At 45.1% G+C, this 24,561-nt stretch overlaps 1 gene segment (V, D, J or C); it reads right to left on the bottom strand.

Moving 5' to 3' along the window:
• Window positions 1-9,783: 9,783 nt before the first annotated feature.
• Window positions 9,784-16,068, bottom strand: LOC130120409 (Ig lambda-2 chain C region-like). The segment is given in 3 exon segments: window positions 9,784-10,374; window positions 11,518-11,572; window positions 15,889-16,068. Coding segments are annotated over 3 exon segments (555 nt in total).
• Window positions 16,069-24,561: the final 8,493 nt, after the last annotated feature.

Raw genomic sequence — 24,561 nt, 5'->3', positions numbered from 1 at the left:
CTGAAAGCTTTATCGATAGTCTTAAACTTCTTAAAGTCACTTATCATGTGCGATGTCACACCACAGTCCACCATTAAGCCTTTAGTGTTAACCGTCCTCTTCACTGGACTACCGCTACCGATCAGCTTAAAACAATACGACCTTTTATCGCCGCAGTCCCCATCGTCTGCGTCTCGTCTTCGCCCATGCTGGTCTGCGGCTCTTCTTTGCGGCTCTCCTCCCATCGCCCACGACATGGAGTCCCGCTGTCTTCCCCGGCGTGGCGTGTCGCTCCTGCGGTCTCGTCTCCTCTCGTCAGGCAGGTTGTTGTTGGGACACGTCCTGGAAATGTGTCCCCTACGGTGGCATCTCCAGCATTCAACGTTGGTCGAATCTGGTCCTCCGTCCTCCGGTCCTCCGGTCCTCCGCCTCGTCCCCGCGGCTGGTAGCTGGCTGTCCCCGCGGCTCGCATCACGTTGTCCTCGGTCAGGTCACTCGGCTTGAATCTTTCGGCGTCCTCGAAGTTCCTCAGCTTTGCCTTGAAGTCACCGAACGTCAGATTCTCGCCCGTCTGAGTAATGTGGACCACAGACGGTTTAAATAAGTCCGGCAGGCCTTTCACTACCATCGCAACTTTCAGCCCGTCACTGATATTCTCGTCCGCCCCGCCAACCAAGCGAGTATTGTCTCAGCGTGAGCAACATATTCTGTGACAGCCTCGTTGCTTTGCACGCGGAGGGCCGCGAGCTCGCAGTATAAACTCACTGCACGCGGCTTTCCTTTGCCTGCATAATGCCCCCGTGGTATCGCCAACGCCTTGCGTCCGCCTCCTGCCGCCTCTCTCATAACAAGCGGCAAACTCTTGTCGTCTAAAACGTGCAGCAGTTCCGCGTGTGCCTGTGCGTTCTTCGCAGCGTCGGCTGCTGGTACAGCGTTGGCGTCCTCATCTCCGCCAACCTGCGGCTCGGCTTTGACTGCTGCCGAAAGCCCGCGCAGTTCCAAATGTGCGAGGCATCTCGTTTCCCACAGTTCGTACCACCTTTCATCGCCGTCAAACAACAGCCGGCTAAATCGTTGGCTAGACATAGTGCTGGGCCCAGAACCTGCTGAGTTAACGTTAGCCATCCTACAGCGAATTAATTGTCTTGCCAAGACATAAACATAAAGTGTGCCATTCAGGCGGAAAATGACACACACCCACACCGCGCTCCGGCGTTCGAACAAGAGGAGTGTGGTGGACACGTATTGGGGATAGAATTCCCCCCGGGAACTAAGGGTTAAGTCATGGTTGCCCTGGCAGGTTAACGCAGGGTTAAGTTATGGTTGTCCAGCCAGTTTTCTGGTTCTTCTTGCCGCCTCCGCTCAGTCGAGCTGTGGTTTTGTTGTCTCTCGGATTTACCGTGGATTAAAGAAAGTTGCCTACACGGCTAAAGTGTGAACCTACGGTCTTCTCCGTTCCTTCGGCTCTACACTGGTGACCCCGACGTGATTTTCGGATAAGTTTTCTGAAACCACACACATTATGGCTACGAACGCCGTTGCAATTAAACTGCCGGAGTTTTGGGAGTCTTCCGCGGCTACATGGTTCGCGCAGGCTGAGGCACAGTTCGCGCTCAGAGACATAACAGCGGACGAGACCAGGTACTACTACGTAGTGGCGGCGCTGGGGGGCGCTACGGCTTCCAGGATAAGCGGTTTCATAACCAACCCACCGGCCGATGGTAACGACGCCGCACTTAAACATCTCCTCCTTGAAACTTTTGAACTGTCAATAACGGAGAGAGCACGTCGCCTCTTCGCAATTCAGGGCTTGGGAGATGGCAAACCATCGGCGCTAATGAGCAGGATGTTAAACCTACTGGGTCAAGAAAAGCCATGTTTCCTGTTTATGGAGCTGTTTCTGCGCAACATGCCGCCCCACGTCCAGACTGCGCTCGCTAACTCCACCATCACTGATCCCCGTGAGCTGGCAAAGGAGGCTGACCGATTCTTCGTCGCTACACAACGTTCCTCCCATGCCGGGGTGCTGGCTCCTACCTTCACTGGCCCCCCGCCGACATCGCGGGCGTGGCCCGACGGTGGCGCCACAGCGTCAGACCGCTACAAGCCCTCTGGACTCTGTATGTACCACGCTCGATTTGGTGCGAAAGCTAAACGGTGCCGTTCCCCCTGCAACTACAGGCCGACGGGAAACGAGAGGGCCAACACTCAGTAGTGGCCATGAGTGTTGGCGATACGAGCAGGCTACTCTTCATCCTCGACACCATCTCCGGTCGGCGATTTCTCTGTGACACGGGCGCACAGAGAAGCGTGCTCCCTGCTACTGACGTCGACATCATGGGCGGGGAGCGGGGCCCCCAGTTGGCGACGGCCGACGGCAGCCCTATCCACACCTACGGCGTGCGGTCTGTAGAACTGTGTTTTGGTGGACAACGTTTCACGTGGGAGTTCGTCATGGCCAATGTAACGCTTCCCCTCCTCGGAGCTGATTTTTTATGCGCTTACGGTTTGCTAGTGGACATTCAGAACAGCCGTCTGGTCGACGCCTTAACCTTCTCCTCCTTCGCATGTACGCGGAGGGAAGCGGCCTAGGCAGGTCTAGCCAACTCTCTCTCAGAGGCAGACAAGTTCAACCGCCTCCTCGCTTAGTTCCCCGACCTCACCCAGCCTACCTTCTCTGCACCCACCGCTAAGCATGGGGTGGTGTTGAGATATGACACCAGTGTATTTGTATGACTATGTGTTACTGTGTACTATTATTTTGTTTACGACTTTGTTTGTCCACAAGTGGGCGGTGTTGCGCTTGCATGCGCGGATTGATTACGTCACTGAGACTCCGTTCATTTTCTTCTTCTCCCAAAACGACCGAATAAAGGAAGGCTGCATTTTTTCCCTCCAGCAGAAGTTCGGTAGTCAGTACGATTCTTTATAACGGTTTAATAATCCACTTCATCTGCGCAGAGATAGACATAAAGTATTAGTCTAGTCTTCTAACAGGTTATGGGCCCAGATAACGTTGGATTATTTAGTAGCTTGATAAAAGAAGTACACAAAGTGTGATAACCTCGGATGGCGGGATGCGCACAGGTTAGCACGGAGTAGCAAGTTAGCAAGTGTGAAGCTAGTTAGCATCGAGAGAGGCTATCGGGAAGCTAACGGAACGCTAAGCTAAGCTAACGCTACCTAGGGAGATGGAGCGAAAGAAGAGCAGGTGGCCCACATTCAACGGACAGGCCGATGAGTATGAACTGTGGGAAGAGCGAATGCTCTGCTGCATGCAGGATGTGGGGCTGAAAACCACCATTCTTACCGAGCCCGTGGGACCTTTGACAGTGGAAGAGCAGGCCCTAGACGAGGAGCGGAACGCGGACGCCTACTGCGCATTGGCGCCTTTATTGGACAACACAAGCTTGGGACTGATCTTCAGAGAAACGCAGAACAACGGTAGAGAGAGTCTACGGGTGTTGCGGGAACATTACATTGGTAAGGGCAGACCCCGGATTGTCACTCTGTATGTAACATTGACTGGGCTAAAGAAAGCTGATAATGAGACGATCACCGAATACATTATCCGAGCTGAACAAATCATTACGGCTCTCAAAGGGGCGGGAGAAGCACCGAGTGAGGGACTAATGATGGCCATGGTGATGAGGGGGTTACCTGAGAGATATAAGCCATTCACTCTAATGGTGACACATGGCGACAGTGAGTTGACATTGGGACAATTTAAGGCCAAATTGAGAAACTTTGAGGCGGCAGAAGATGTAGCTAATGCTACAGCATCGGACGAGACGTCCGAGAGGGTGATGAAGGCCCACGCAGCGCCTAAGAAAAAGCCAGTGAAACGCTGTGAGGGAGATGATGAACAAACGGTGTGCTGGCGATGCGGTGACAAAGGCCATCGGAAAACGGACTGTTCACGCAGCGTGTGGTGCAGCTTCTGCCGGATCAAGGGTCACACGGACAAAGTGTGCAAGAAGAAGGACCGCGCTGATGGAGCCAGGTGTGCACGCGAGCAAGGTGGCGGCGGCGGCGGTGGTCACGGAGCAGGTCGAGGTCAGGGACCGGGGAATGCTGCGGAAGAAGAGAACTACATCTTCAGAGTGCAGGCTGGAGAGACCAGCTCAGCAGGACAAGGACGACGGCAACAGTTCAAACCAGGATTGATTGTGGACTGTGGGGCTTCTTCCCACATAGTCAATGATAAGAAGAAGTTCAAGAGCTTTGACAGCTCGTTCGAGCCAGAGAAACACTGCATGGAGCTGGCGGACGGTAAGCGCACCTTTGGTGTGGTGCAGGGCAGGGGAGATGCTACGGTATGTCTGCTCGACAGTGAGGGGCGACAGTGTAGAGTGACACTGCGGAACGCACTATATATTCCATCGTACCCCCAAGAGCTCTTCTCTGTGAAGTCTGCGACAGCACACGGAGCCAGTGTGTTCTTCGAAGAGGGCAGAGGTGCCCTGATGTCACCGGATGGTACCAGGTTTGACATTTTTGTACAGGGGAAAATGTACTATTTGCAAACTGAATGTGTTGTTGAAAAGTGCCATGTGAGCCATGATATAGAAACTTGGCATGAGATAATGGGCCACTGCAACTATGACAATATCATAAAGCTACAGGATATCACTGATGGTATGCATATAAAGGGTAAAGTGTGTAAACCTGACAAAGAGTGTGCAGTATGCATAGAAGGGAAGTTTACCCAAAACAGGAACAGGAAATCTACAGACAAAGCCAAGACACCACTGGAGTTGGTAAACACTGATTTAGCCGGTCCGGTGGCAAACGAGTCCATTAATGGTTTCAGGTACATGCAATCATTTACAGATGTGTGCACAGGGGCAGTGTGTGTTTATTTCTTAAAAACAAAGAGTGACACAGTGCAAGCGACCAAGAAATTTCTGGCAGATGTAGCTCCCTATGGGACAGTGAAATGCATAAGGTCGGATAATGGAACTGAGTTTACAGGCAAGGAGTTTCAAACCGTGTTGAGACGGAATAAAATAAGACATGAGACGTCCTGCCCATACTCTCCCCATCAAAATGGTGTTGCAGAGAGAGAAGGACGCACACTATTCGAGATGGCAAGGTGTATGCTAATAGATAGTGGTCTACCAAAGAGCCTCTGGCATTATGCCGCACAGGAGGTAGCCCACACCAGAAACAGATGCTTCAACAAGCACACAGGCACGGCAATGACAGGAAAAAAGTGCAACGTGGCTAGAATGCAAAAGTTCGGGACAGAATGCTATGCTTACCAGCAGGACAAGGAAAAGTTAGATTCTAGATGTGAGAGGGGGCGTTTTGTAGGACACGACAAGAACAGCCCGGCCTACCTAGTCTACTACCCTGACCAAGAGAAAGTACAGAAACACAGACTAGTTAAATTTGTACACAAGGCAACTAGTGAAAATGAGACTCAGACACCAGGTCTGCACCCAGAAGACTGGGTAAGAGAGAGAAAGTCTGTTGAGACAGCTGCAACTCAGCCTAGAGTACAGACTGATGGTACACAGTCAACACCCGAGGATGATGACGAGGAGCACCCAAGGGTGACGTCACAAGCCTCAGCCAGTGGGAGGTACCCCCAAAGGGAACGCAACCCTCCAAGATACCTGATTGACTATAGTCAGGGCGACAGTGATGACAGCTCACTCACTACTATAGATTATGCATACAGGGCAGTGTGCGGTGTCCCTCTGACCTTTAAAGAGGCCATGGAATCGCCAGAATCAGAAAAGTGGTCCAGGGCAATGGACGAGGAAATGGAGTCTCTAAGAGACAACAAAACATTCACCCTTACGAAATTGCCAGAGGGCAAGAAAACAGTGGGAGGAAGGTGGGTGTATGTGATAAAGACAGATATAGACGGACACGACAAGTACAAGGCTAGATTTGTAGCAAAGGGATATAGCCAGAGAGCTGGGGTGGATTATGGGGAGACATTTTCGCCAACAGCCAACCTAACAAGTGTTCGAGTGCTTCTACAGAAGGCGGCTCAGTATGACTTGATTTTACACCAGATGGATGTAAAGACGGCCTATCTTCATGCCCCCATAGACTATGACATATACATAGAACAACCTGAGGGTTATATTGAGAAGGGAGAAAAACTAGTGTGTAAACTAGAGAAGTCAATCTACGGCCTCAAGCAGTCTGGCCGCAATTGGAACTTACTGTTACACGAGTGTTTGACAGGTGATGGTTTTACACAAAACCAATCAGACCATTGTGTGTACTCCAAGGAGTCAAAGGAAAGGATGTCATTGGTGTATTGCCCTACAGACGAAATGGTTGCAGATGTAATGACGAAGCCCGCATCCAAGGTAAAACTGAAGACATTTGCTAAGGCAATGTTTGGTGTGTGAAATGTGAGTGGTATGGGTTATACCAAGTTTCTTTTCATTTGTTCTATGAATAAGAAAAGGTATACAGTAAGCACATGATTCATAAGTGGGAGTGTTGAGATATGACACCAGTGTATTTGTATGACTATGTGTTACTGTGTACTATTATTTTGTTTACGACTTTGTTTGTCCACAAGTGGGCGGTGTTGTGCTTGCATGCGCGGATTGATTACGTCACTGAGACGCTGTTCATTTTTCTTCATCTCCCAAAACTACCGAATAAACGAAGGCTGCATTTTTTCCCTCCAGCAGAAGTTCGGTAGTCAGTACGATTCTTTATAACGGTTTAATAATCCACTTCATCTGCGCAGAGATAGACATAAAGTATTAGTCTAGTCTTCTAACAGAGACAAGATTGAGATGGCTTGGACATGTGTGGAGGAGAGATGCTGGGTATACTGGGAGAAGGATGCTGAATATGGAGCTGCCAGGGAAGAGGAGAAGAGGAAGGCCAAAGAGGAGGTTTATGGATGGGGTGAGGGAGGACATGCAGGTGGCTGGTGTGACAGAGGAAGATGTAGAGGACAGGAAGAAATGGAAACAGATGATCCGCTGTGGCGCCCCCTAACGGGAGCAGCCGAAAGTAGTAGTAGTAGTAGTAGTAGTAGTTGTAGTAGTGGTAGTGGCAGTAGTGGTATTAGTAGTGGTAGTAGCAGTAGTAGTGGTAGTAGTGGTTGTAGTAGTAACAGTAGTAGTAGTAGTGGTAGTAGCAGTAGCAGTAGTAGTAGTAGTAGTAGTAGTAGTAGTAGTAGTGGTGGTAGTACCGGTAGCAGTAGTAGTAGTAGTAGTTGTAGTAGCAGTAGTAGTGATAGTGGTACTAGTAGTGTTAGTAGTGGTAGTAGTGGTAGTAGCAGTAGTAGTAGTAGTAGTAGTAGTGGTAGTACCAGTAGCAGTAGTCGTAGTAGTAGTGGTAGTAGCAGTAGTAGAAGTAGTAGTGGTAGTAGTGGTACTAGCAGTAGTAGTGGTAGTGGTAGTAGTAGTGGTAGTAGTATTAGTAGTGGTAGTAGTGGTAGTAGTAGCAGTAGTAGTGGTAGTAGTGGTGGTAGTAGTGGTAGTACTAGTGGTAGTAGTGGTAGTAGCAGTAGCAGTAGCAGTAGTAGTGGTAGTGGTAGTGTAAGGGGTTGAAAATAGCCTCAATGAAAAGTTTATCTTAAAAACTATACCCCCACCCCTATTTTTATATTTAGATCTAACTTAGATACGTAATTGCAATGCAGTAAGGGTGTTTCTCCACCAAGCCAGTAGAGGGCGCTGTAGCGCTTCTGTGGATCCCCGGAGTCAAGCTACTCCAGGCTTCTTAAGCAGCTCAGAATAAACTGGTTCAAGCTGGAGTGAACATGGACTCATGCGTTTCTCTTCTATGATCCACAGTTCATCTACCCAGCTCACCTCACCGGTCCACAGTACCCACTGTCTGTGGATCCTTGCTACCACCCAGATTCCCCTAGGTCTAGGCCGGTAACAGTAGTAGTAGTGATAGTAGCAGTTGTACTATTACTAGTAGTAGTAGTAGTAGTAGTAGCAGTAGTAGTAATAGTAGTAGTAGTAGTAGTAGTAGCAGTAGTAGTAGTAGTAGTAGTAGTAGTAGTGGTAGTAGCAGTAGTAGCAGTAGTAGTAGTGGTAGTAGTAGCAGTAGTGGCAGTAGCAGTAGCAGTAGCAGTGGTAGTGGTAGTGGTAGTAGCAGTAGCAGTAACAGTAGCAGTAGCAGTGGTAGTGGTAGTGGTAGTGGTAGTGGTAGTGGTAGTAGCAGTAGTAGCAGTAGTAGTAGCAGTAGTAGCAGTAGCAGTAGTAGCAGTAGTAGCAGTAGCAGTAGCAGTAGCAGTAGTAGCAGTAGCAGTAGTAGCAGTAGCAGTGGTAGTGGTAGTGGTAGCAGTAGTGGTAGTAGTAATACACATGAATGTGTGTCATACTGTCTGAGTGGTCCGGGTGCAGGCTGCTGACTGTCTATATCAGTCTCTTATCCACAGTTACAGCAGTGGGTTTTACTGTCATTGCATTACTCAGCCATGTTGCAGCACATTGTTAATACACACACATTTACAGTTAAAAGGGTTAACACATGTCCTGGGACTTTCATACTTCTACCAAGGAGAATATCATTTCCTGCTCAGGTGAACCTTCAGACTGAAATATCACCAATAGTCTACCAGATGACATCACAGCAGGTGGATTATTTCAATAGTGGCGGTTATTTCATAAGAGGACTGAAAGTCAATATGATGGCCAGCTGGCGGGGAATATTAGTGTGTAATGTACATACTCAGCACTTCCTGGTTTTGACTGCTGTCAGATTATATAGAGAGACCTTAGAAGAGACATGTTCCTTTGTCACATGACAGATGAGCAGGAGCAAGAGCACAGCAAGATGATAAACTGGTTTATTACTGGATCACCATAAGACCATCTGAAATAAGAGCACTGTTAGAAAAGCTGCTCAACGTTTAAGCGGGTCAAGCTCATTTTAAAGGACAGTTTAAGTCTGTCTGACAGAAGGACAACACTTTTACAGATGCTCCGCTCTAAACCTCACACACACCAAACAATTAGCACCTGTCAACTGTTTGTTTCTCCCCCAAACAGGATTTTATATCATGTTGGAAATAAACTTCTCAGTTCTTTGGTGAAACGTGTCTGAAAGCTGTAATTTCCATAGTCGAGGTTCACTGGTTCCCCCGGTCCAAGAATAGAGATGCACTTCAGAAGGTGTTTGTTTCATGCTCCATATGCAAACTCTGCTGTAGACTACAGGAAGGACTTGTGGGACTTCCTCAAATGGGTGGTGTGCTGCCTCCACCCTGTGGTTTGCATAGTCAAGCTTCACTGCTCCCTGCTGGGGCCAGAATAAGCCCTGTCAACACATGTCCACGTCTCAGAGGGACTCTACACCAGGTTTCTAACCCTTCTGTTTCAGCTCATGGTCAACAATATGTGCTCTGTAATGCCACAGTCCATTTCTAATTGTGTTTTCCAGACCAACCTAGTCCTGCTGCTGCTGCTCTGAAGTATTAGCTTCCCTTCAGGACTTCTGCAGCTGCACTTCTCTTGTTTCCAACTCCAGCAAGGGCTTGTGGGTATATATGGTGAGCACATGCTGATGGGACTAGTTGGTCAGGGCTGTACTCATAGTGAGGCACTCTGGATAAACATGTCAGCTATGACACAAGTGTAAAAGCTCATCTCACTTTATTGTCATTACTGGGATGAACTCTCTACAGCGCAGGTTAGAGTCCCTATCTTGTTACTACAGCAGATTATAAACCCACATTACAGGCCTGCCTGCTGTGGGCTGGCCAGGATTTGTAAATTATTTAAAGGGTTTTTATTTCAGCTTTAGCTGGTGCCACAGTTTGTAAATTCATGACAAACCAACAAATACAAAACTGGATCATTTGACAAAAACTTTATTAAGTTCTGAGCAGCAGACAAGCAGGAATACATTCAGCAACAGAAACCAACAGTAGAAGCAACAGATGAACTTAACCAAAGTGCCCCTCTCCCCAAACTCACCCCTACACACTTAACTACAACACACCTAAGCACACACATGTTAGAAACTGCAAGGGGGCTTTTGTGTTCACATCCCTGCCTCATTTTTATTCATCTCTTTTTATAACCCCATGCGTTTGAGGGAAGGTTGCTTCCAGCCAGTAGGGGGCGTTTCTCTAGCCGCTGCACTGTGTCCTCCTGAGCTCGGTGGACTGCCTGCGGCCATCATGGGCCACCAAGCAGGTGTAGAGGTCTCCTTCATCCCAGCTGGCTTTGCTGAGGGTCAGGATGCTGCTGCGGCTGTACCCAGTGCTGCTCCACACCTCTTGTCCCGTCAGGACGCCCGCCGTCACCTCCCTCCCATCCTTCTGCCAAGTCACCAGCGCTCCTTTTGGGGAGTAGCTGCTCAGCAGACAGGACAGCGTGGCCGAGCCCTTGGACAACTCCTCAGAAGAGGGGGGGAGCAGGGAGAGGGTGGGTTTGACTGAGACCCCCGCTGTAAAGAGAGACACAACTGAATACACCGACTTGCTGAACTATGTGTTACTGAGAGCACTGCAGCACCACCACTACTCACCAGGACCATGTTAATGCTACTGTGCTGTGTGAATAAGCACATGCAGCATCAGTGTGTCATGTTGTAGTCTTTGTTTCCATGTCTTTATGTGTGCAGTGTGTTTTCCATAATCTATTTGTACAGTAGTCTATGTGTGTTTCCTTTAATCTGCCGTCTCTACTGTACCTGCAGGACCACAGTTGAAAATGAGTGATGCTGCTAAACTGCCACATTTACACAAATGTGTATCAATGTGCCCCGTCTGTGTGTAACTAAAGGCAACAAACTAGACTAATACTCACAATTTACATGACTTTTTACAACCTTAACAGTAAATAAAGGATGAAATAAACAATATGCCATAGGCTGTAAATCACCAGTTAAATATTCTGCAAGTTTACAATAAAATTAGTTTTAAAAGCAGTTTTCAGGTGTGCGTATATGAATGTGTGTGGCACATAAAGTGAATATGGATGAGCTCATTTCTCAGACTGCCAGTGATTTAGCAGATTATAAATGTGTAAGTTAAACACGGCTTTACATGGGACTGTACACTGTGTGCAGCCTCTATTCAACATGTTCAGTGTGAGTAAAGCTCATTTAACCACCGTTGTACCTGCAGCTGATTTACACTGCTGCGGTGCAATCCTCATGCAACAATTTCGGCAGCTTTTACTGATACAAGACACCTAAAATATACACGGGTTAGAGACCAAACGTCGAATAAAAAGCTCAGTGTTGAAGATTGTGATTTCAGTTTGTCTTGTAAGATTTCCAAACTGACAGCATTGTTCAGGCTTTAACCAATGGTCGACTAAAGCTGTAATGTCAAGTTATGTGACGATGCTACGGCATACTGATGTTGTTAGAATAACATGGACTACTTTACAATATTCAACCATTGCCTTTCCACCCTGGAGTCCTGTTAAATGTCACGACTGACTCCAAATGAATCATTAAACAAATCAAAATCTAGTTTTGTTTTCCCAAACCAACACTCGACATACGTAGCAACACGTTGTGAGAAGCAGCTAATGTAGAAAATGACTATGGACACACAAATGTACAAGAGAAATCACTTACATGAGACGATGACCTCAGTGCCGCCACCAAAAGTGATCCACAGTGATAGAGCCTGGTTAAGACGCCGTACAAAAACCTCCTTTCCACTTGACACACCTCGATGGCTGCTGCTCAACACGCTCACGTACTGCAGCTCAGCCTTATTAGTGTATATGGCAGGAAGTTTTAGCTTTTAACCCTCTGTTTTAACTCCAGCTCCACCACTTAGCCATTTCCTTATCAGAAACTGGATGACAACCAGCCTACTTATAATCCCACTGTACATCACAAGTATCCAGGCAAAATACCAAACTCATGATATCCACATTCTATTTTAACTATCCTGTCTATCAAAAGTTATATTCTAAAGGATATTTTAACTATCCTGTCTATCAAAAGTTATATTCTAAATGATATTTTAACTATCCTGTCTATCAAAAGTTATATTCTAAATGATATTTTAACTATCCTGTCTATCAAAAGTTATATTCTAAATGATATTTTAACTATCCTGTCTATCAAAAGTTATATTCTAAATGATATTTTAACTATCCTGTCTATCAAAAGTCGTATTCTAAATGATATTTTAAGTATCCTGTCTATCAAAAGTTATATTCTAAATTATATTTTAACTATCCTGTCTATCAAAAGTTATGTTCTAAATTATATTTTAACTATCCTGTCTATCAAAAGTTATATTCTAAATTATATTTTAACTATCCTGTCTATCAAAAGTTATATTCTAAATTATATTTTAACTATCCTGTCTATCAAAAGTTATATTCTAAATTATATTTTAACTATCCTGTCTATCAAAAGTTATATTCTAAATTATATTTTAACTATCCTGTCTATCAAAAGTTATATTCTAAATTATATTTTAACTATCCTTTCTATCAAAAGTTATATTCTAAATTATATTTTCACTATCCTGTTTGTCAAAAGTTGTATTTTAAATGATATTTTAAGTATCCTGTCTATCAAAAGTTATATTCTAAATGATATTTTAACTATCCTGTCTATCAAAAGTCATATTCTAAATGATATTTTAAGTATCCTGTCTATCAAAAGTTATATTCTAAATTATATTTTAACTATCCTGTCTATCAAAAGTTATATTCTAAATTAACTATCCTGTCTATCAAAAGTTATATTCTAAATGATATTTTAACTATCCTGTCTATCAAAAGTCATATTCTAAATGATATTTTAAGTATCCTGTCTATCAAAAGTTATATTCTAAATTATATTTTAACTATCCTGTCTATCAAAAGTTATATTCTAAATTAACTATCCTGTCTATCAAAAGTCATATTCTAAATGATATTTTAACTATCCTGCCTATCAAAAGTTATATCTTAAATTATATTTTAAGTATCCTGTCTATCAAAAGTTATATTCTAAATTAACTATCCTGTCTATCAAAAGTTATATTCTAAATTATATTTTAACTATCCTGTCTATCAAAAGTTATATTCTAAATTAACTATCCTGTCTATCAAAAGTTATATTCTAAATTATATTTTAACTATCCTTTCTATCAAAAGTTATATTCTAAGTGATGTTTTAACTATCCTGTCTATCAAAAGTTATATTTTAAATGATATTTTAACTATCCTGTCTATCAAAAGTTATATTTTAAATGATATTTTAAGTATCCTGTCTATCAAAAGTTATATTCTAAATGATATTTTAACTATCCTGCCTATCAAAACGTATATTTTAAATGATATTTTAAGTATCCTGTCTATCAAAAGTTATATTGTAAATGATATTTTAACTATCCTGTCTATCAAAAGTTAAATTTTAAATTATATTTTAAGTATCCTGTCTATCAAAAGTTATATTCTAAATTATATTTTAACTATCCTGTCTATCGAAAGTTATATTCTAAATTAACTATCCTGTGTATCAAAAGTCATATTCTAAATGATATTTTAACTATCCTGTCTATCAAAAGTTATATTTTAAATTATATTTTAAGTATCCTGTCTATCAAAAGTTATATTCTAAATGATATTTTAACTATCCTGTCTATCAAAAGTTATGTTTTAAATGATATTTTAAGTATTCTGTCTATTAAAAGTTATATTCTAAATTCTATTTTAACTATCCTGTCTATCAAAAGTTATATTCTAAATTAACTATCCTGTCTATCAAAAGTTATTTTCTAAATTATATTTTAACTATCCTGTCTATCAAAAGTTATATTCTAAATTAACTATCCTGTCTATCAAAAGTTATATTCTTAATTATATTTTAACTATCCTTTCTATCAAAAGTTATATTCTAAGTGATATTTTAACTATCTTGTCTATCAAAAGTTATATTTTAAATGATATTTTAACTATCCTGTCTATCAAAAGTTATATTTTAAATTATATTTTAAGTATCCTGTCTATCAAAAGTTATATTCTAAATGATATTTTAACTATCCTGCCTATCAAAACGTATATTTTAAATTATATTTTAAGTATCCTGTCTATCAAAAGTTATATTGTAAATGATATTTTAACTATCCTGTCTATCAAAAGTTAAATTTTAAATTATATTTTAAGTATCCTGTCTATCAAAAGTTATATTCTAAATTATATTTTAACTATCCTGTCTATCGAAAGTTATATTCTAAATTACTATCCTGTGTATCAAAAGTCATATTCTAAATTATATTTTAACTATCCTGTCTATCAAAAGTTATATTTCAAATGATATTTTAAGTATCCTGTCTATCAAAAGTTATATTCTAAATTCTGTTTTAACTATCCTGTCTATCAAAAGTTGTATTCTAAATTAACTATCCTGTGTATCAAAAGTCATATTCTAAATGATAGTTTAAGTATCCTGTCTATCAAAAGTTATATTCTAAATTCTATTTTAACTATCCTGTCTATCAAAAGTTATATTCTAAATTAACTATCCTGTCTATCAAAATTTATATTCTAATTTATATTTTAACTATCCTGTCTATCAAAAGTTATATTCTAAATTAACTATCCTGTCTATCAAAATTTATATTCTAATTTATATTTTAACTATCCTGTCTATCAAAAGTTATATTCTAAATTATCTTTTAACTATCCTGTCTATCAAAAGCTTTATTATAAATGATATTTTAACTATCCTGTCTATCAAAAGTCATATTCTAAATGATATTTTAACTATCATGTCTATCAAAAGTTATATTTTAAATGATATTTTAAGTATCCTGTCTATCAAAAGTTATATTCTAAATTATCTTTTAGCTATCCTGTCTATCAAAAATTATATTTTAACTATCCTGTCTATCAAAAGTTATGTTCTAAATTATATTTTAACTATCCTGTCTATCAAAAGTTATATTCTAAATTATCTTTTAACTATCCTGTCTATCAAAAATTATATTTTAACTATCCTGTCTATCAAAAGTTATATTCTAAATTAAGTATCCTGTCTATCAAAAGTTATATTCTAAATGATATTTTAACTAGTTAAAATGTAATTTTGCACATCAACAATTCAAATCTTGACATCAAATTAAACCATAACTACTGAGTATTACAACTTTCCACCATTCATTTCAGTGAGAACTGGAATTTAAATTAGTGGGATATTAAGTAGTTAAAGTGCCAATCATTGAAATATATTTTTTTTTTTGCAATATCAACATTTGGAACATAATTGTTGATATCAAAAAAGAAATGTGTGACATCAACAACTGAACCTCTTATATCAACAACTGGTATTTCAACTACTTAAAAGTGAATTATAACTACTTAAATTTCAATTTCTGGTATGAAAATTGGATATTTTAACAAGTAAAAAAATGAGTTGGTGATGATAATAAAGGACATTAAAAGCTGGAACAGCTTGCCATATTGTCCACCATGGACATCCTGTGGCCAACATGTTGATCCAGTCCCCACAGGGATTTCTGTTTTCTTGGCCATTCAGACTTTGCATTTTTCCTTTGTCCGACTGCATGGTCCTCTGTAGTGTGCCCCCTGTAGGCAATAGATGTCCTGTGTGAATCCCTACACATCAACTGTTAATGCTGTGTAGAGTTCCCTGTGTTTTAACTGTGTCCTTTCAAGATGCATCTGTCATAAATGTCTGAAATACCAAAGATGAAGATCAAAAAAGGTCCATAAATTGACACCACGTATGGAAGAAAAGGAACGGGTTCATGTGGTGCTACTGACATGTCACCTGAGAACAGGACCTGTTCAAGTCTTGTTGGGGTCCTAAGCAGAATTTGATTTGTCCTCCTGGTGTCCAAGCAGCACTTTGTTAATCGTAGGACTTCACAGTCTAAGAGGCAGCTTAGTTGTCTTATACCTTAGGTGGTCCTGCCTACATGGCAGATGTTTGTACAGCCTTCTATCACTGTGTGGTTGCTCAGCCATGAACACAGATATCACTCTGACAGTAGGAAATCCCTGCATCCTCAGCCTGAACTGCTGTGACAGTCAGGGTGAAGTCACTCCCAGATCCGCCGGCGCTGAACCGAGAGGGACTTCCTGCCAGGAGAGTGGTCCCTGTGCCAGTCAAGGCTTTGGGGACTGTTCTGGTTGTTGGTAGTACCAGGCTTGACATTGTTGGGTACGTTGAAGGTATATGGTGGGTTAGCCTACTTGTATATTTGTAGCTCATCTCCTGAATCAGTGGAGACACATTTCAGGCAGTCTGGTTAATGTGACAAGTCACTGTTTCATCTAGAAATGTCTTCTGATGGGTCCTGTTCAGCTGTTACAGACACCTTGTCTTTCATCAGAGGAAGGTCTTTGTGCAGGTCTTCATCACTGTGTGAGTGGTGAGACTTCATGTTGCTGACAGTAGTAAACTCCTGTGTCCTCTGTCTGTATGTTACTGATGGTGATTCTGAAATCATAACCGTTGCCACTGCTGCTGTAACCACCTGAAATAAAACCCCAATAGAAATTAGTAATGAATCTGGGAGCTTCTCCTGGTTTCTGATGATACCGGGCTAAGTCATTACCAATGGCTCCACTGGCTGATGGAGACAGGACCTCCTGTCTGGACTGAGACAGACTCTGGAGTCTGGGTCAGTAAAGTGTCTCCTTTACACCCTGAAACAAAACACATGGAGCTTTTACTATTATTTTATTCATAAATCATATCAGTCATGTTTATTATGTCACATGGGAGGACAGTGAAATAAAGACATAAAATAAACAACTCATGTGCTATGCAGCATTGTTGAACGACAACAACACAGTGGATGCAAAGGACAGCTAACTTAGTTGTCTCAGTAGGGTACCAAATGGGACAGCTATGCCACCAGCTGAATAAAGAAGCCCATAGCAGTATAGTAATAAGAAATAAAACACAATCAATAGTGATACTATGGCAGGATGAGGAAAAACACAGGAGACCAAGGCGAGTTTGATGTTTATTCCTCAACTCCAAAAACCAACTGCAGCAGGAACAACCCTGCACCAGAGAGCCCGGGAACGTAAACCACGCCCACGCAGCCCCCCTCGAACACCCAGAAGGGATTCCTGGATAGAAAATTAGTGTCTCACTGGAGGCTTAAGCAGCCTGCCATAACGGCTGCGCCGTCCCTCAGCCGAAACAGTAGGTGAAACACAGTCCAAAGCCGGCTGAGAAGCAGAACGCTGAACCCGTGAAGATACTGCCGGGGTCCTGGAAGGAGGACGACCCCGACGGGGAACCTGGGCCGGAAACACAACTTCGCTTGCCACCCTGTGCGCGGGTTTAAGCCTATCAAGCGTGACACAGTCCCTACGCCCACCCATATCCAGCACAAAACCCTTAGGACCCGTCTCAAGAACCCGAAATGGGCCATCGTATGGGGGTTGGAGGGGCGAGCGGTGAGCATCATGCCGTACAAAACAAAACGAGCCGACATGAGCTCCGCAGGCACGAACGACCGCGGAAAACAGTGGTGAACGGGGCCTGGAACCCGAGTGCTGTTGGACAAAAAAGGATAAACGGCCGGGCGGGGTCGAGGAGCGGAACTCCCAGGCAAAAATTCCCCAGGGACGCGGAGCGGCTGACCGAGCACCAGTTCAGCGGGGGAAGCGTCGAGGTCCTCCTTAGGAGCCGAGCGCAACCCGAGCAAAACCCAAGGTAAACGATCCACCCAGTTACCATCCGAGAGCGCAGCGCACAGAGCTGCCTTGAGCGACCGGTGAAAACGTTCACACAAGCCGTTAGCCTGAGGGTGGTACGTGGTAGTGCGGTGTACCTGCACACCCAAGGATCGCGCAAGTGCCGAACAGAGCTCTGACACGAACTGGGGGCCCCTGTCTGAGGTGATATCTGACGGAGTGCCGAAACGGGCGACCCAGGAGGAAAGAAAAGCGCGTGCAACATCCGGGGATGTTGTGGAGGACAGAGGGACAACCTCTGGCCACCTGGTGGTCTGATCTACCATTGTGAGCAGGTGCGTAAAACCTGTGAAGAAGGTAGAGGGCCCACCAGGTCCACATGCACGTGGTCGAAACGTCTGGCCGGGATCGGAAATGGTTCGAGGGGCGATTTAGTGTGCTGGTGGACCTTAGCGCGCTGGCACGCTACACATGCAGCTGCCCACCCCTTGATGTCCTCGCGGAGGCCAGGTCAAACGAACTTGGAACCGACCAACTTCACCGACGCCCGAACTCCAGGGTGCAAGAGGGAGTGAATCGAATCGAAAACTCGACGGTGCCAGGCCACTGGAACAACGGGGCGGGGACGGCCGGTGGAGACAACGCAGAGGAGGGGAGGACTGCCTTCCTGCATCACAGCGTCCTCTAGCTTGAGACCGGTACGCGTTGACCTAAGGGCAAGGACGTCCGGGTCGCTGGGCTGTCGGCAGCCATAGCGGAGAAATCCACACCGAGGTGCACAGGACACACAAGCACACGCGACAGACAATCAGCAACAGGGTTGGACTTCCCGGCCACATGCTGAATGTCCGTTGTGAACTCGGAGATTGCCGCTAGGTGGCGCTGCTGACGAGCAGACCACGGCTCAGTCACCTTGGACATGGCGAAAGTCAGCGGCTTATGATCCACATAAGCCGTGAATGGGCGACCCTCCAGCAGGAAGCGGAAATGCCGGGTTGCAAGGTGCAGTGCCAGCAACTCCCGGTCAAAAACGCTGTACTTGCCCTCGCTGTCTCGCAGTTTGGGGCTAAAAAATGCGAGTGGCTGCCACGCATTCGCCACGCGCTGTTCAACCACAGCCCCCACGGCTATGTCAGACGCATCGGTTGTTAAAGCTATGGACGCCGTGGGTGTGGGATGGGCGATGAGGGCAGCGTTAGCCAGGGCGCACTTAGCTCCGTCAAAGGCCTGGACCCGTTCGGGAGTCCAGTCGACTGGGTCGTTAGCCTTCTTAAGCCGCAGGGCTTCGTAAAGTGGCTGAAGGAGGTGGGCAGCGCGAGGGAGGAAACGGTTATAGAAATTCACCATGCCCAAGAATTCCTGCAATGCCTTAACAGAGACTGGGCGGGGAAATTCCGCCAGCGCTTGCACCTTAGAAGGCAACGGGACCGCGCCTTGCGGCGAAATGCGGTGACCCAAGAAGTCAATCACCGGCAGTCCAAACTGACACTTGGCCGGGTTGACTATCAGGCCGTGTTCGTCCAGGCGACGGAAAACCTGTTTCAGGTGCGCCAGGTCCTCTTCAGCTGACGGACTGGCCACTAATATATCGTCGAGATAAACGAACACGAAGGCAAGGTCACGCAACACCGAGTCCATCAGCCTCTGAAAGGTTTGCGCTGCCCCCTTCAAGCCAAAGGGCATGCGCATGAACTCAAAAAGCCCAAACGGGGTGATCACTGCGGTCTTGGGCACGTCCTCTGCGCGCACAGGAACCTGATGATAGCCGCGCACCAGGTCCACCTTAGAGAAAGTAGTGGTACCTGCCAGGCGTATGGAAAAGTCCTGAATGTGTGGGATGTTCAGGCGGCGAAAGTCGCCGCAAGGCCGCCACGACCCATCCGCCTTGGGCACCATGTGAAGCGGCGAGGCCCACGGGCTGTTGGAACGCCTCACTATACCCAGACGCTCCATGATGGCGAACTCCTCCTTAGCTGGAGCCCGTTTTATCGCGTCGAGGCGCCGCGCGCGCGCAAAAACTGGCGGTCCCAGAGTGGGAATGAAATGTTCTACCCCGTGTTTAGTAACCGCGGTGGAAAAGGCAGGCGTAGTCACCGATGGAGAATCCGCCAGCAAACGTTGAAAAACATCCCCTAATGCTAAAAAGTTAGCGTGTGTTAACGGCCCGGCTCCCCCTGTCTCGCACGGAAAAGTGGCGAAAGACACAGCATCAATTAAACGGCGGTTTGCAGCATCAACCAGCAGACCATTAGCACACAGAAAATCCGCGCCGATAATAGGAACAGTAATGGCGGCCACTACAAAGTCCCACTCAAAATGGCGCCCGCGGAAGCAAACAGTCACCAACCTTGTGCCAAACAACGCAATGGACGAACCGTTAACTGCACTCAACAGTGGGCCGCCGCCTTCGGCCGACCTGTCTGTCTTAGCAGGAGGGAGTAGGCTCTTTTGCGACCCTGAGTCCACCAGAAACCGTCTTTCTGACATCGTGTCCTTAATGAAGAGCAGCTCACTACGTCCGCCAGCGCCCACAGCTGCTACTGAGCGCTGCCCGGGAGTTTCCCGCCGCCTCAAACGTGCACGGAGGGACGCAGCGCCTCGCCTTGCCGCCGAACCGCCGGTGGAAGAAACAGAGGCCGCTCCCGCGCCGTCTCCGGGCAGTCACTCCAGCCACCACTGCCGGGTCCGCGTCCTCCGACGCCGGCTGGAGAGACTCCGATGCCACACTCTGCACAGAGAACCGTCTGGTAGCCAGCAGGACCCGATCGGCCTCCTCAGCCAAACCTCGGCAGTCACCAGCGGCCAGACACGGGGAGTTAGCCAAAGCCGCGCGCACAGGAGACGGGAGCTGGCGCATGAAAACGTGCGGGAAAAGGAATCCACCTTCGTCTGAGCCTAGCAGCGACAGCATATTGTCCATGAGATCCACAGCCGTCCCGTCGCCCAAACCGGATAGGGAAAGGATTCTATCTGCCCTCACCAATGTGGCAGGATGGGGAAAAACACAGCGGACGAAGGCGAGTTTGATGTTTATTCCTCAACTCCAAAAAACAACTGCAGCAGGAACAACCCTGCACCAGCAAGCCCCGGAAACGTAAACCACGCCCCCAGCTAACAGTCCTGCTGGGTGAGAGGCATAGCCCCTAGTGTCCGCCACAATACTAATATTACTCATGACAGGAACATTTGTACATTCTTATTATTAGGGGTCCAAGCAGCGAAACTGCTGGAACCCTATTGTATTTGCTAGGATTGTTATTATTTTTCTCCGCTAAAAGTGTGTGAGGCTCAGCAACCATAAGTCCTAGACCAACCAACTTTGGTACGTGGATTCCCATGGCCCCCCACTACTCAGGCACCACAAACCACCTATGTCAGCCAGATGGTGGCGCTATAACAAAGGGTCATGCGTAATTCCCACACCATAAGTCAGATCAACACAAAACTGCACAGACCTATGCATCTGAATGTGCTCTACAACTTTGTTATTGGGACCACATATGTCAGCCATATAGTTTGCCCGCCATTTTGACTTGTATTAGTTTTGGCGCGGTTTCTCAGCTAAATGTGTCTGAGGCTCAGCAACCATAAGTCCTAGACCAACCAAATTTGGTAGGTGGATTCATACGGTCCCTCCTACTCTGGCACTACAAATCACCCATGTCAGCCAGATGGTGGCGCTATAACCAAGGGTCATGCGTAAAAGCCTATAATTCCCACACCATAAGTCAGAACAACACAAAACTACACAGACCTATGTAACTGAATGTGCTCTACAACTTTGTTTTGGGACCACCTATGTCAGTCATATAGTTTGCCCGCTATTTTGACTTATTTAGTGTGGAAGCGCTGCAGCTCTACATACCACCCGCCAGGACACCTGGGTATAACGACATACTTTTTCTTTTTACGGCAGTCGGCTAGGACGCAAGAAATCAGACACCGTCTGGTCCAGTTTTGGAAACTCTGGCACATGTTTCTGAAGCAATGGAAGTGTTACGACATTTTAAAAAATTACGGTAATCGTCTAGGACACAGGCGACCCAAGTAATCCGACATCTCAAAAACAGCTTTATCAAAAAATCTGAAATTTGGTATACTTATACTTGGACCCATTTGGCTACATTGCTTAAAGTGCTGATTGGCTGGATTACCAAAATGGCTGCCAAACAGCCAATCAAAATTCAGCAGCTAATATCTGCTAGTGTGAACGGCCAATCTCCATGAAACTTGATAGGCTTATTCTTTGTGGAACATAGAAGCCATGTACCAAATATGAAACAGATCGGACACATGGCGGCTGCAATACTGCTTGGACCCCATTAATCGCCCCTTGCGGATATATTTATTATTATTATTATTATTAATATTATTGTTGTTGTTATCATTATTATTATTGTTTGTTGTCATTATTATTGTTATATTATTGTCATTATTATTATTATGATTATTATTATTATATTATTATAATTATTATTGTTGTTATTATTGTTAATTAATTGTTGTTATAGAGCTTACCATATGTCCCAGCTGGCAGATCAGTCACTGTGAAACAGAGGGAGGTTTTTGTACGGCTCTCTATCACCGTGTGAACACAGCCTGACTATTGATAATGTGGAGACTCTGACAGTAGTAAACTGCTGTATCCTCAGCTTGGACTCCACCGATTGTCAGGGTGAAGTCAGTCCCAGACCCACTGCCACTAAACCTCGATGGAGTTCCAACATATTGACCCCTTTAATGGGCGAAACACCTCACCATATCCAAAACTCCATTGATTTCGAGGACAAGGTCCAAGGCGTAAAACTGGAACCGGATGAAACCATGGTATCCTACGACGTGACCTCGTTATTCACCTGCATCCCAACCATGAAGGCTTTGGAAACTGTGAGGCAACGTTTGCTACGTGACAACACCCTCCACAATAGGACCAACCTCAGCCCAGACCAGATTTGCCAACTACTGGACCTTTGCCTGAACACCACATATTTCCAATTCAGGGGCCAGTTTTACAGACAGAAAAACGGCTGTGCAATGGGCTCACCGGTATCTCCCATTGTGGCCAACTTATATATGGAAGAGGTAGAACACAGGGCCCTGAACTTCTTCAGAGGAACACCTCCGAGCCACTGGTTCAGATATGTGGACGACACATGGGTCAAAATCCAAACATAAGAGGTGTAAGCGTTTACCAAACACATCAACTCAGTGGACAAGAACATTAAGTTCACAAGGGAAGACGTAAAGTACAAGAGTTTGCCCTTCTTGGACTGTGACGTCCACATTGGGGAAGACAGGAGCCTCCACATTGAGGTTTACAGGAAACCTACACACACAGAACAATATCTACTTTTCGACTCACACCACCCTCTGGAACACAAACTGAGCATCATCAGAACTCTGTAACACAGAGCTGATAATGTGCCCAGCAGCACTCAGGCCCAACGGGAAGAACACAAACACCTGAGGGAAGCTTTAAAAACCTGCGGCTACCCCAGTTGGACCTTTGTGAAAACATAACACGTTCCAGAAAGACCAACCAGGTGAGCGATGAGGAGAAGAGGAACAGAAGGAATAACATAGTCATCCCGTATGTTTCTGGGGTCTCCGAGAAACTCAGGAGAATGTTTAATAAACACCGCATCCCGGTATACTTCAAACCCAGCAACACACTCCGACAAAGACTGGTTCATCCCAAAGACCGTGTACCACACACCCGGAAAAGCAGTCTGGTGTATGCTGTACAATCAATGAGGTTTGCACTGACCTATACATAGGAGAAACCAAACAACCACCACACAAACGGATGGCCCAACACAGAAGGCCAAACTCCTCAGGACAAGACTCAGCAGTCTATCTACACCTAAAGGAGAAGACACACTCCTTCCAGGACAGCAACGTACACATTTTTGGCAGAGAAGATAGATAGTTTGAAAGAGGGGTGAAGGAAGCCATCTATGTGAAACTGGAAAGACCATCCCTCAACAGAGAAGGAGGTCTGCCACACCACCTACCTCCCACTTACAATGCCGTCCTTTCATCTCTACCCAGGAGACTCAAGAAGCCTAGCCTCCAAGAACAACAGTCGCTCACTAACGGCTCCAACGACTCATGACCACTGAATGGAGCACTAACGAAGTCAAAACTAACACCTCCAATGACCGTCGCTGCTTAACATCGGATCACAAAGAGCCATTGACATCAATAGCTCTGATAACGACTCCAAAGAGGATAAATATCTGAGTTTCATCACCAGCCAGTCAGACTAGCTTGGTCTAGTCAGAAAGGCACGAACTGATGAAGCCTCTTGGATGAGAGGCGAAACGTCTTCACGGATATGTACCAAATCCAGCTGCACTCGATTCAATTCCTTTGGACAACCATGACCTGGATGAATGAGAACATTCACAGACTTCCTGTAGTGTGGTATTCTAACACAGGTAGAAGGTTTTGTCTGCAGCATTGTGGGGATGTTTTGGGGACGTTGTTGAGGTAGCAGATTATATAATTTTATTTTATGAAACATTACCACAACGTTTCAAAATAAAGGAATAACATTCTCACTGCAACATTGATAAAATGTTTGAGGATGTTATTGAGGCTGAGATGATGGAACATTTCCTATAACATGTTCCTGTCATGTGATATAATAACAAGGTCTCGGTCAAGGTCACATTTATTTTTAGAGCAACTCAACACCAAGACAGGTTTGTGCCAAAGTGCTTTACAACCATCAGAATTGAGCAACAGTTATCATAAAAAAATAAGTACATACGTACACACATGCATCATCATCATCATCATCATCATCATCATCATCATCATCAGCGGTCACTCGAAGCGAGTATGACTGTCCTCTCAATTGGTTTGACTACTTGTGGGTCTTCAGATGGTTGTAGAGGCAGATCTGCGATCCACATACTTTGGTGCAGTGTGGACAGGGGAAAGTGGTGGTGGTTGGTGGTGGTGGTTGAGTCTTGTTCTCTGTCTCCTT

This window comes from Lampris incognitus, chromosome 11 (assembly GCF_029633865.1).
Source record: "Lampris incognitus isolate fLamInc1 chromosome 11, fLamInc1.hap2, whole genome shotgun sequence".
In the NCBI taxonomy this organism is placed as follows: Eukaryota; Metazoa; Chordata; class Actinopteri; order Lampriformes; family Lampridae; genus Lampris; species Lampris incognitus.
The sequence above is the reverse complement of the archived record's forward strand: the minus strand, read 5'-3'. Positions and strand labels throughout refer to the sequence as shown.